At 53.3% G+C, this 12,069-nt stretch overlaps 1 protein-coding gene across 4 annotated transcripts; it reads right to left on the reverse strand.

Annotated features, from left to right (window-relative positions):
- Positions 1-5,084: 5,084 nt before the first annotated feature.
- Positions 5,085-9,653, reverse strand: LOC148217950 (class I histocompatibility antigen, F10 alpha chain-like). 4 transcript variants are annotated; one of them, XM_088158346.1, is made up of 8 exons: positions 9,540-9,650; positions 7,795-8,058; positions 7,257-7,532; positions 6,841-7,113; positions 6,638-6,748; positions 6,515-6,550; positions 6,364-6,395; positions 5,085-5,793 (listed from the first exon to the last, which is right to left on the reverse strand). In XM_088158346.1, the coding sequence occupies exons 1-7, from the start codon at positions 9,613-9,615 to the stop codon at positions 6,370-6,372; spliced, it is 1,062 nt and encodes a 353-aa protein (XP_088014472.1). In that variant the 5' UTR covers positions 9,616-9,650; the 3' UTR covers positions 5,085-5,793; positions 6,364-6,369. The 4 variants fall into 4 exon arrangements, with proteins under 4 accessions (XP_088014472.1, XP_088014471.1, XP_088014469.1 ...); XM_088158345.1 differs by having other exon boundaries at positions 5,085-5,796; XM_088158343.1 differs by having other exon boundaries at positions 5,085-5,796; positions 6,515-6,748; positions 9,540-9,653.
- Between the last annotated feature and the right edge of the window lie 2,416 nt (positions 9,654-12,069).

Here is a 12,069-nt window from a genome sequence, read left to right on the forward strand (position 1 = left end):
AGGGGGAAATAACAAGAAGAGAGCTCCATAAACTGGGTGTTCCTCCTTGCCCAAGTTCATCTCTGGAAGTCATTGAGCATCTTGTGTCTGTAATAACCTCCCAAACACCAAGATTCCCACCCAAAATCCTCAAAACTTTAGCACACGGATCAAAAACTCCCCAAATATCATGACTCAGCCAAAATCCCCTCCAGACTTGTTCTGGTTTGAAAGCAAAACCAGTGAGAGACTCCAAGTCAGAAATACAATTTTATAGGAAAAAAGAGAAGAGAAATAAAATACATGCAATAGTCGAAAAGAAAACAACTGACAGAATCAGAATACAACCTGACACCCCGCTAGTTAGGGTGGTGGTAGCAGTCCCAATGAAGTGGTCTTGTTGTAGTAGTGATGCTGTAGAAAGGTCTGGTAGCTCTTGTCCTTTGGAAACCAGTGGGTAAGGGCTGCCTTGGTGTTCCAAATCTCAGATTTTATCTAGGTAGGAAAGGCTTGGCTCCTCCCCCTGGCTGGAGCATCTCCCAATGGGATGATGGAATTCTATCAGTCATGCAGTGGGACTTAATGGCCCATTAACAGAAGATATCTTCCTGGAGGAAGGATGGGTTGTGGGAAAGATAAAGAACACTGCCCCAGCTGGTTTTAACAGATGGCCCATTAGCAGAGGATATCTCCCACAGAGATAAGGATCACTGCTCAACCTGTTTTTATCCACTACTCTTTGTTCTTTTGTTTCTCCCGGGACCTCTGACTGGTTACTTCATGTTTGCTGCTGATTTCTTCTTTCTTTTGAAGATGAAAATGATAAAAGTGTCTTTGACCTACCTTACTGGATATTATGAAGAGGAACAGTCATCTACTGCAAGTGGAAGTGTCACAGGTGGAGCAGAGTTCTGTGAGTGCTGTATCAAACCAGACCTCGTCAGACCTGACAGAACAACTGGTCCATGCTGCCCTTCACTGCTCTGCCTGTTCCCCACTGTTCCATGCCAGAGTAATTTAACTGCTGTTAATTGGGTGTGTGTTTCACTCGAGCCAGTCCAGCAGAACCAGCAGAAAGCAGCCCCAGAATGAATGGGGCTCTGCAGAGGAGCCCCAGACTATTCATCAGCCTGCCTGCAGAACTGGCTCCAACTCTGAACCCTTGTGACCACACTCTGAAGAAGACACACTTCTGATATTTCTGAGACTCTTATGACTGAGGCACTGCACGTGCTTGTGCAGGGAAGAATCCCAAAGTTCTTTCTTACTTCAGGAAAAACCCTGCAGCAGTGCATACCCAGCATCTGCTATCAGCACATCCTGGCTGCACGTGCAGGAGAAGCAGCAGCAGCATTGTACACGTGGGTTTGTTAAGCTGAACTCCCCTACACTTTGAACAGTGCTCATCACAAATATATTTAATGGCACAGCGATGCCATACATTTCTCCTAAAAGCCTCCCTTGTAATTAACTTTGCTAGAAAGTTAACGCCGAGGATGAACGAGCAACTTCGGTCTCAGTCCGGAGGTGGAGGGGTTCTAAACACTGACTTTCCGAGAGCAGCATCTCTCCTGAAGTGCTTGGGGCCACCCGAGGCGCCGCCGGGAGCGCGGTGCAGAAGCCGGCCCGGACTCAGCCGCAGCGCCGGGCACCGCGCATCGCTGCTCTGCAGGGCGGCCCGCACGTCCTCCAGCAGCTGCCGCAGGCTGCCCTTCTCCTGCTGCAGCTCGGCCATGCGCTCCTCGGCCCGCTCCAGCGCCACCATCTCCTCGCAGCGCTCTCGGGAGCAGGGCCCCGGCGGCCGCCGCTCGGGCTCGGCGGGGCTGCGCGGGCGGATGTGGCTCTCGATGTGCTCGCCCTCCCGGCCCAGCGGCAGCCGCGGCCCCGCGCGGGTGCTGAAGTGGCCGCAGAGCCGCGCGTGGAGCTGGCGGAAGGTGAGCTCGGCCCAGAGCCCGTCCCACAGCCCCGCGCACTCCTCGGGCTCCGCCGCCTCCTCCGGCGCCAGCGCCCGGCACAGCGTGCGGGACTCCTCGCCGGGGATGCGGCCCGGCCCGGCGCAGTCCCGCTGCTGGAAGATCTCCTGCAGGGACTGCTCCGGGCCGCTGGCCAGCACGACCATCTCGTTCTCCACGCCGCGCTCCAGCCCGTAGCGGTGGGCGAGGGCGCTGAGCAGCCACTGCGTGCGCCGGGCCGGCCGCCCGGAGGGGTCCCAGCCCTCAGGCGGCTCCATCGCGCCCGCCCGGCCCGCGGCGCTGCCCGAGCATCCTGAGCGCCGCCCGCCCGAGCGCTCGGCCCCGGCACGGAGCGCCCGGCTCGCCCCGCACGGAGCCGCGTCCGCCTTTGTCCGGCAGGAGCAGGGACTCGGGCAAAGCGGGCAGGTGCCGCCCTGCTCCCTTTGTCTGACAAGCCCGAGCCCCAAGTGTGGTTCTTATTTCTTAGCTAATTTCTCCCTGGTTTCTCTCTAACACAAGCAAGACAATAGCATGGCACAATCCAGATTGACAAGTAAGGCTTGTGAATGAGGGAGTGCTTCCACTAATTAATAAACTCGATGTGCTTGAATGTCGACCTTGTGTTCGCTCAGGCTCCTGACCTCTGTAGATGAGGTGACTTCCTGGTGTTGGTGTGTGGATGTTAAGAGGTCTGTGTTAGAGATGAGTAAGTGTTCAACTCGTTCAAACGAGCTGCCCAAAGCAGTGATTTTGGTCTCTCTTTGCCTGGGGAGCAGGACCGGCGTTATTGAACGCAGGCAGCAGCACGAGCAGGGCTCCTCCAGCAGCAGGGACACGCCAGGAGCCAGAGACGACCGGGGCACCAGAGGGGACCGTGGCACCAGAGGGGACAGTGGCACCAGCCGTGCCCGAGGTCTGAACAGGCTGCCAAAGTCAGGCGGTGCTGACAGGCTGCGTTAACAGCCCAGGCAAGGCGTGGTGAGGAGCCAGGGCTGGGGGCCACCCAAGGAGTCCTGTCAAGAGCAAATCGTTCTAATATTCTCTCTAGTACAAAAAAGGAGCAAACCAGTCCAGTTGATATGTGAGGAAAAAGAATTCTAGTTCGTTTAAAACGCTGCTTAATACAGGCTTGGGTTTCTTTTGAGTGAACTGATGCTAATAAATATTTGCTCCCATATGATGGGGTTTCTCTGCAAATAGGCCTTGATGGGAAATTTCTGACCACCTTTGGTTCTGCTCTTTCTTAAGTTGAGGACCTGAGAAGCTTTGTTGAGGAATGGAGAATTGTTTGTAGCTCAGTATTTTCTCAGGAGAAGCCTTAAATTTTAGCACAGGAGGAAGGAAAGGCAAAGGTTTGAAAGCCTTCCCGTGCTGAAGTGACACACTTTGAGAGGAGTCTGTGAGAAGAAGTCCCCTCAGGCACTGCCAGGGCTGTTTGCCTCCTCTGCAGGCTCAGTATTCTGGGGGTTCCACAAGCCTCAGTTGCTACTGTATTTTCCTCTGAATATTTCTTGTCGTGCAGTACACAGGGAGAATATTTTGTGCTAGATTGTCCTCTGGGCTTTGAGGTGAATCTCAGTAATTGTAGTGATTTTCATGTCCAGATGTACTTTTTATAGATTGTAAGGAAAAGGGAAGAGGTACTATAGAAAATCAATTGCTCAAAATATGAGTGGCCATCGACACTAAAAATAAAGTCTGAAGTGAAGAATTTTTTTGTTTTCCCCTCGATAGTTGGTGTAAGTCATGCAGTGTTAGAAAAGTTCTTTGAAGAGTTTCAGCCAGCACCCAGCTGTATGCAAGTCAAAATAGCAAAGGATGAGACAGGGCACGGGGAAGCATTTTTAGCCCTTCCTGTTGAAGGCACAACAGTATGAAAACTGCCTCTGGATGTTATCCATAGCTAACACGTGTTATTTGCAGAGAAGAGCAGATGTCCCAAGCTGTTGGTGGTCCAAGTCCTGCCGTGGCTGGCCCAGTTTCTGTCCTAGCAGGACCAGGGTGGCTGGCTGGGCAGGGGAGGAGGTGGGGGGATCTCGGGGGGCTTCTGCTTCACGGCCAGGCTGGGGGACCGTGGGGGAGGAAGGGAGGGCTGGTGCTCTGCTTTCCTGGGCGACTGCTGCTGCTGAGGCCGTGTGTGAGAGCTGTCAAACCGGACGGTCCTTGGGCTCCCTGGGGGCGAGGGAGAGTCGCGCCTTCTTGGCCGGGATGGTGGAGCTGCAGCAGGGCGAGTGTGGAGAGAGGAGTGGCTGAGGCCCCAGCTCACACAGGGACCCTCCTGCACAGCAGGGCCCAGAGCTGGCAAGGCTCCCCAGCACGGCTGGAGCTGCTGGCACACCTTGGCCCAGCTGGACAGCTGCCCCTCAAGGCCCTGGCGAGCAGGGGATGTGTCTTAGGTCACAGATGTGACCAAAAGTACAAATTCTATCACCATCTGTGGGGCAGTGATCCTTATCTCTGTGTGAGATATCCTCTGCTAATGGGCCATCTGTTAAAAACCAGGTGGGGCAGTGTTCTTTATCTTTTCCACAACCCATCCTTCCTCCAGGAAGATATCTTCTGTTAATGGGCCATTGAGTGCCACTGCATGACTCATGAAATTCCATCATCCTATTGGGAGATGCTCCAGCCAAGGGGAGAAGCCAAGCCTTTCCTACCTAGATTAAAACTGAGATTTGGAACATCAGAGCAGCCTTTTTCCACTGGATTCCAGAGGAAAACCAGACCCTTCTATATCATCACTGAACCTTCAGAAGAAAACTGCACCCTTCTACAGGACCACTGCTTCAACTGAACAACATCATCCAGGAGGACTGCAGCCACCATTTAATGGGACTGCTACCAACACCCTGACTGATAGGGAGTCTGGTTGTATTCTGACTAGGTCAGTGTTTTGGGTTTGTTCTTTGTAATACTGTATTTCTATTTTAATTTTTCCTAGTAAAGAACTGTCATTCCCATATCTTCGCCTGAGAGCCCCTTAATTTCAAATTTATAATAATTTGGAGGGAGGGGATTTACATTTTCCATTTTAAAAGAGGCTCCTGCCTTTCTTAGCAGACCCCTGTCTTTCAAACCAAGACATCAGGTGTGGTTACTGCGCTAGAGAGAGAGGAAAAGGAGACAGCAAAGACAGCAACACACATGGGTCTCTTTAGGGTAAAAAAGACTAACTTTATTGAATGCAAAACCCATATTTTAAGCATATTATGGAGAGTTAAGACAGGATAGTAGCTCGTTGGATAACTGGGAAAAACATCCATGAGACCATACCTTAGAATGTGTCTCACAGAAAAACACCAGGTGTTAATCTTTCTTGTGAATACCATTCTGTTTTGACCGGATTTCATTCTGTTTTGACTAAATTATCATCCTGGGAGATTTTCTCCCCAGCTGAAGCTAGAACCAACTTATCAGCCTGGGAATGAAGCTGAAAAGCTCCAGCCTGAAAGTAATTTTTCAGGCTGTAATTTTCCTAGCTTTCTAACAGTGTCCACAAACAGATATGTATAGTCCTTGCATGATTCCCCACAAAACAGCACACTAACCACATCGTACCAAGCACTCTCTTATCTCTTACATTCCTTCTTCAGAATCCCACTTACTCTTGCCAAGGCTTGCAGCCTACTATGGCTAACACATCTATGTCACTTGTTACAAGCTGAGCTCTGCTTCCAGTCTTGCTCTTTAGCTGCATTCCCACAGTTCTTGGCTTTAAAACGCAGGAAAATGGGAAATTGATCCGTTAGCAAGAGCTGTGCATGGGTGGGAGCACTGGGATGAGCTCTGCTGGCAGATCTCGGTTTCCCAGGATGAGGGAAGGGGCCGGATCCAGCTCCGTGGATCGCTCAGGCAGTGATTCCTGCTGGGATGAGAGAAAGTCACGGTGTCACCCTGTCCCTGTCCCCATCCTGCAGAATGGACCTGGCTGGAGCCCATGGAGAGCGGGAGCTGCTCCGGAATCCCACCTGATCCCGCTCCAATCCTGCTCCATCCATCCACCCACCCACCCATCCCACCTAATACCTCTCCATCTATCTCACCCAATCCCTCTCCATCCATCCCAACTGATCCCTCTCTGGAATCTCTCCCTGATCCTGCCCCATCCATTTCAACTGATCCTACCCCATCCATCATCCACCTATCCATCCATCCATCCATCCATCCATCCATCCATCCATCCATCATCCACCTATCCACCTATCCATCCATCCAGCCATCCACTATCCATCCATCCATCCATCCACTATCCATCCGTCATCCATCCATCCATCCTAAATGATCCTGCTCCAGAATCCACCCCCGATCCCACTCCACAATTCCATCTGATCCTGCTCTGGACCCCTGCTCTGATTCAGAAGCCCTCCCTGATCCCAATTTGTCCATCCTGTCCGATCCCCCTCTGATATCCCACCCTGATCCCGCTCCGTACCTGCGGTCAAGCCGTTGTTCCCAGGTCATTTTCTGCAGAAAGAGAAGATCCATGAGATTTCAGCACGGATCATACACTGGGATTAACCCCAGGATCCATCCTGAGATCTGCACAGAGGGGATCCAGAGCTGGATCCACCACTGGTACTTACTGGCTGTCGTGTTGTATTCATTCCTGTTCCTCTTCCCTGTGGAAAAACATTGTCGGTGGCATAGGATTCCCAGAACAGTGCCAGGTGGATCCGTGCCCCATCCCGACCCCCATCCTGTGTTACCAGATTGGCGCTTCCAGACAATTAATCCAATGAGGACAATGAGGATGATGATGGCAGTGATGATGGACACAGTGACCACCACGGTCACCAGATTCCTGCCAGCTGTCGGCTCTGGGAAAAACGGGATGGTGAGGAGGGGGAGGGGAATCTCCATTTGGGAATTCCAAATTCCCAATTCCCACATTCCACATTCCCAGCCTCACCCCAAGCGTAGATCCCAGGCTCCAACATTCCAGGATGCTCCACCCGGCACCGGTACTGCTCCCGCTCCTCCGGCCGCGCCTCGATCCTGGCCCAGGTGTGGAAGGTGCCGTCACTGTTGGGAACGATCCCGCCCCACTCCGTCTCCTGATCCCAGATTTCATCCCCCTTCATCCAGTTGACTGCGATGGAGCTGGGGTAGAATCCGTACGCGTGGCAGGACAAGATCAGCGTCCCCTGTTCCTCTTTTCCAGACACATGGACATCAGGGGGATCTGGAATGGGATAATGGTGAGAGACATCCATGGAATTCCATGGGAATTGGATGGGGGTGAGATTTGCCCATAGAATTCCCACAGGAATGTTCCCAAGTTCCTCATTCCTAAATTCCACATTCCCAAAGGAATTCTGCTCCCACCTTTGTGGCCCAGCTCCTTCTGTCCGTATCTGACGTATTTCTGGAGCCGTTCTGGGCAGATGTGCCCCAGGTAATTCGTCCAGCTCTCAGCATCGTTCCCTTCACGTTCCCAGCGACTCCTGGTGATCTCAGCAGCGCTGTCGGCAGCCACGAATCTCCCGGATCCCAGGTCAAAGGAGGTGAAATCCTGCCCATTGTAGCCATCCCGGTAGGATCCACGGACACTCCAGTCAGACAGGAGATCACAGCCATAAAGCCGCTGTACAGTGTGGAGACCTGGGAGGATTGTACCCACAGAGACCCATGGAATTGTGCCCAGCCCCACAGAGTCCCATTCCAGCCCTAAGGAGCCCCAGAATCTGATGGAGACCCACAGAGCCTGATTCCAGCCCCATGGATCCACATCCCAACCCATGGATCACAAGATATCCCATAGGATCCTAATGGATCCCCACCCTGTGAATCCACATGAAAGCCCCATAAATCCCAGCCCAGCCCCATGGATCCCCATCCCAGCCCCACGGATCCCCTCACTCACCCCCACTCTGGTTGTACCAGTCTTGCAGTATATGCAGGTTCCCGACAGTGACCTGCTGCCTCCTCTCGCAGGTCTGGGTCCTCCTATCCCAAAATCCCTGTTCAGCTCCATCCTTTATCCACTGTGTCAGCGGCTCTGCCCGGCCCCGCTTGCTGTCATAGCGCACGAAGGGGATCCCATCCAGGTACCCAATCATCATGAACTGAGGGATCCCAGGGCTGGGCTCCAACACTGCCACATGCAGGTAACGCAGAGAGTGGAGAACTGGGGGGACACAGAGATTTGGGGGTGTTGAGGGGGTCATGGATCAAGGAAAGAGGAACTGGGACAGGTGGGATGGGGGTTGCATGGGGTCCCAGTGTCCAAGAATGGGGACTCAGCATCAAGGAAAGGGGGATACAAGGACTGGGAGATGTGGGATTGGGGTTTCAGGGGATCCCTCTGTCCAGGAAAGGGGGTCCAGGGGACTCCAGTGCCAAAGAAAGTGGAGTCACAAGGTAGGGAGACCCGGGATGACTGGAATGGGGGGCTTGGGGATCCTTGATACAGAGGGAAAGGGGGGTTGGGGGCTGAGAAAAGCAGGAATGGGGGTCTAAGGGGTCTCAGAGTCAAGGAAAAGGCGGGGCTGGGGCTGGGAGAGGCGGGATGGATGGGAAGGGGGATGCAGGGGGGGATTGATACTGGGTAAGGGAGTGCAGGGGGGTCCCAGTGCCCGGGACTGGAAATTCAAGGGGGTCCCAGAGCCCAGAATCCCCCCTGGGATCCTCCATGACCCTCCAGGGACCTTCCTGGACCCCCTGGGACACCCCCGCAGGACGAGCAGGGGATGGAGAACTCGGGGGACACAGAGTTTAGGGGAGGGCAAGAAGCAGAAGGGGGAGAGCTGGGAAGGGTCCAAGGTCAAGGAGGAGACTGGGAGAGGCGGGATGGGGGATCCACATGATCTCTGTGCCCAGGAAAGGGGTCCAGGGGTCTGGGAAAGGGGGGTCTGGGAGCTGGGAAAAGCAGGAATGGGGGTCCAGGGAGTCCCTGGGTCACGGGAAAGGGAGGTCTGGAGCTGGGAGAGGTGAGCAGATCCCAGAGGCGCAGCCTGGGAGACGGGAAAGAGACCGAGAGAGTGTGGTGGGGGAGCGGACGGGGGGAAAAGAGGAATTCCAGGGAATTCATCTGGATCCCATTGGATCCCCGCTGCGACCCCCCTGAGACCCTTGGGACCCCGTTTCAGGAAGCGGCGGGAGTGGAAAACGGGGAGGACACGGAAAGTTGGGAGGTCCGGAGGGTCCAAAGGGCGAGACTGGGTCTGGCAAAAGCGGGATGCCCGAAAAGGGGGTGCAGGGGCGTCCCAGACCCGGAAATGGAGATTCAGGGGTGTCCCAGTGCCCAGGAATGGGGGTTCAGGAGAGTTCCTGGTCTGCGATTCGGGGTTCAAAGGGATCCTCATCCCCAGGAATGGGGGTTATGGGGGGTCCCGGTGCCAGATAAAGGGGTGCAGGGGGTTCCCGGTGCCCGGAAACTGGTGCTCAAGGGGGTCCGGTGCCCAAAAATGGAGGTACAGGGGGGTCCTGGTGACAGATGAGGGGGTAGACGGGGATCTTCGTGGTGGGGAAGGGGATGGGGGCGGCGTCAGAGTTCCCATAATGGTGATCCCGGGGGGGTTCCCCTGCTCGGGAATTAAGGTTTAGGGGGTCCCCGGTGCCTGGAAATGAATGTTCAGGGGGGCCCCGGTTTCGGGAGGTCCCACTCACCGCTCGTCGCGCCCCCCGGGCCCACCAGGAGTCCCAGAAGCCCCAGGAGCAGCGCCAGACCCAGCGCTGGAACCATCGCCCCGTTCCGCCGCTGGCCCGTCCGGACCAGACTCAGTCTAGCCCCGCCCCCAACTCTGACCCCGCCCCCAGAGCAGCCTCCGGCCCCGCCATTGGCGCAGCTATTTCCTGTTCGCCAATGGCAGCCATGTTTCTCTGTGACGTCATCAGTCGCCGGGTAGATCCCGGTCTCGCAGGTTGAGACGCGGAAGCGAAAGAGACCGAGGGAGCGCGGTGCGGGGACGAGGGAATTCCAGAGAATTCCTCTGGATCCCTCTAGATCCCCGCTGCGACTTCCTTGGAGCCCTCGGAGAACCACTTGGGACCCCTGGGATCCCCATTAAGAAAGGGCCGGGAGAGGACAACTGGAGGGACACGGAAATTTGAGAGATCCAGGGGTACAAAGGTGAAGGAAAAGGACGGGTCTGGGGTCTGGGAAGGGCGGGATGCCCGAGAAGGGGGTGCAGGGGGCCCCAGTACACGTGACGAGGGTCCAGGAGCGGGTCCCAGCACCGAATAAGGGGGTGCAGGGGGTGTCCTCATGCTCAGTAATGGGGGTTCAGGGGATCCCAGGGTCAAGGAAATGGGGTGCAGGGGGTTTCCCTTCCCGGTTCTGGGGTTCAAGGGGTCCCGATGCCTGAAAATGGAGGTTCAGGGGTGTCCCGGTGCCCAGAAATGGAGGTTCAGGAGGGTGTCCGTGCACGGGAATGGGGCTCCAGGGCATTCCAGGTTCCAGATAAGGGGGTGCAGGGGTTTTCAGGATTGGGGAAGGGGGTACAGGGGGATGTCGGTGCCCCGAAATGAACATTCAGGAGAATCTCTGTGCCCAGGAAGGGGGGTTTGCCCAGAAATGGAAGTGCAAGGGATTCCCCGTGCCCAGAAATGGGGGTTCAGGGGGTTCCCCTTCTGGGGAATGCGTGTTAAGGGGGAGTTTCCTTCCTGGAAGTCAGGGCTCAAAGGGGTTCTGGTGCCTGAAAATGGGGGTTCAGGGGGTGCTGGTTGTGGCGAATAGAAAAGGTATAAAACTCTCAGAAAGCTGTGTGAAAGCAAATCTCAGGATGGAGAAATGCAAGAATGCTGAAGATGCAAGGACAAGAAACGATGTAGAGACAGGCCTCAGGAAAATATGTTAAGCAAGACAATAGAAATATGTAAGCTTAATAATGAAGCTTAATCCATTGTTTTAAGCTGTGGTAACTGAGACTGATAGTACTGTAAATTAATTAGCATATGCAGTTTGATAACCAAGATGCCTTGGCAAGAACAAACAGAGCTTTGAAGATTACAAGAAGATGGGATCAAATCTGGCTGACAGAAAAGATTTAACTAAATAGAAATGTGAAGTTTGAAATGTAAATGAAATATAAAGTTTAATGTAAGTAGAAATGTAAGTAGAAATGTAAAGTTTGTCTTTGTGATGTTTAACCAATGAATGTAGAAAAAATTACTTACCTTCCTGAAAATGGTATATAAGCATATGTGGCTCGCAGTAAAATTCGAATTCTGATTACAAATCAGTAGTCCCCATCTCTCTCAATCCTTGATAAGCCCACACTCCAATGCCAGCTTTAGCCTGAACTCCCAAACTCAGCCCCAATTCCTGCCCTAAGGCCAACACCGTTGTTCTTGGACCTAAGCCCAATGGCAGCTCCAGTCACACTCCGTAGCCCAAGCCTGGCTCCGAACTCCAGGCTGCTGTGATAAATATATTACACTGCTGGCTTTAGCAATTGTTAGAGTGAATACTATGTGTTATATAAGGTTGACTTTTGAAAAAGAAGTTTTGTTAAAGATTAGATATCTTTTAATGAGAATGTTGTGTTGTGATACCAGTGTGGTTGTAATGTTAACATTTAACCAATGAAGGAATCAAAACCTGTTGAATGTATTGAAAAGTAACAAATGATCAGGACTGAGACAACTGTACATGCTTGGAAAAGGTGGGATGGGGGAGGAACTACTTTAAAATGTTTGAATATGTATAACATTTTGTACATATCTATTAGGCTGATGAAATACCCAGGTGGGGCAGGGGTTGTTTCTGTCCCCACCGATTTGGGGGGACTGGAGCTGGCTCCGTCCCCCTCTGATTTATGATTATGATTATGATTATGATTATGATTATGGCGCAGTCCCCATTGTTATAGATGAGTAATGTGATGGTTGGCTCTCACAATTAAAGGATGAACAGTGTGTGTATGTTAAGATAAGTTTTGTGGATGTATAATGATGTTATTGTAATATATCCTCCCATAGTCCTCTTTCCCCTCTCCCTTGCATTGTTGTCACAACATGGCTCAGGCAGTCGGGGCATTTGGGGAGGGCCGGCTTGTTCCTACACCTGACCTCCAGTGCAGATGTAAGAAAGGAGTCTCCAGCAATGGACGGCAGAGAAGGAGTTCAGCGACAAGACTTTGGGAGGGCCCGGGGGCATAAAAGGCAGAACATCCATTCTGTAGGGGAGCACGTGGGG

This window comes from Sturnus vulgaris, unplaced genomic scaffold, assembly GCF_052056855.1.
Source record: "Sturnus vulgaris isolate bStuVul1 unplaced genomic scaffold, bStuVul1.hap1 Scaffold_198, whole genome shotgun sequence".
NCBI classification, from domain to species: Eukaryota; Metazoa; Chordata; class Aves; order Passeriformes; family Sturnidae; genus Sturnus; species Sturnus vulgaris.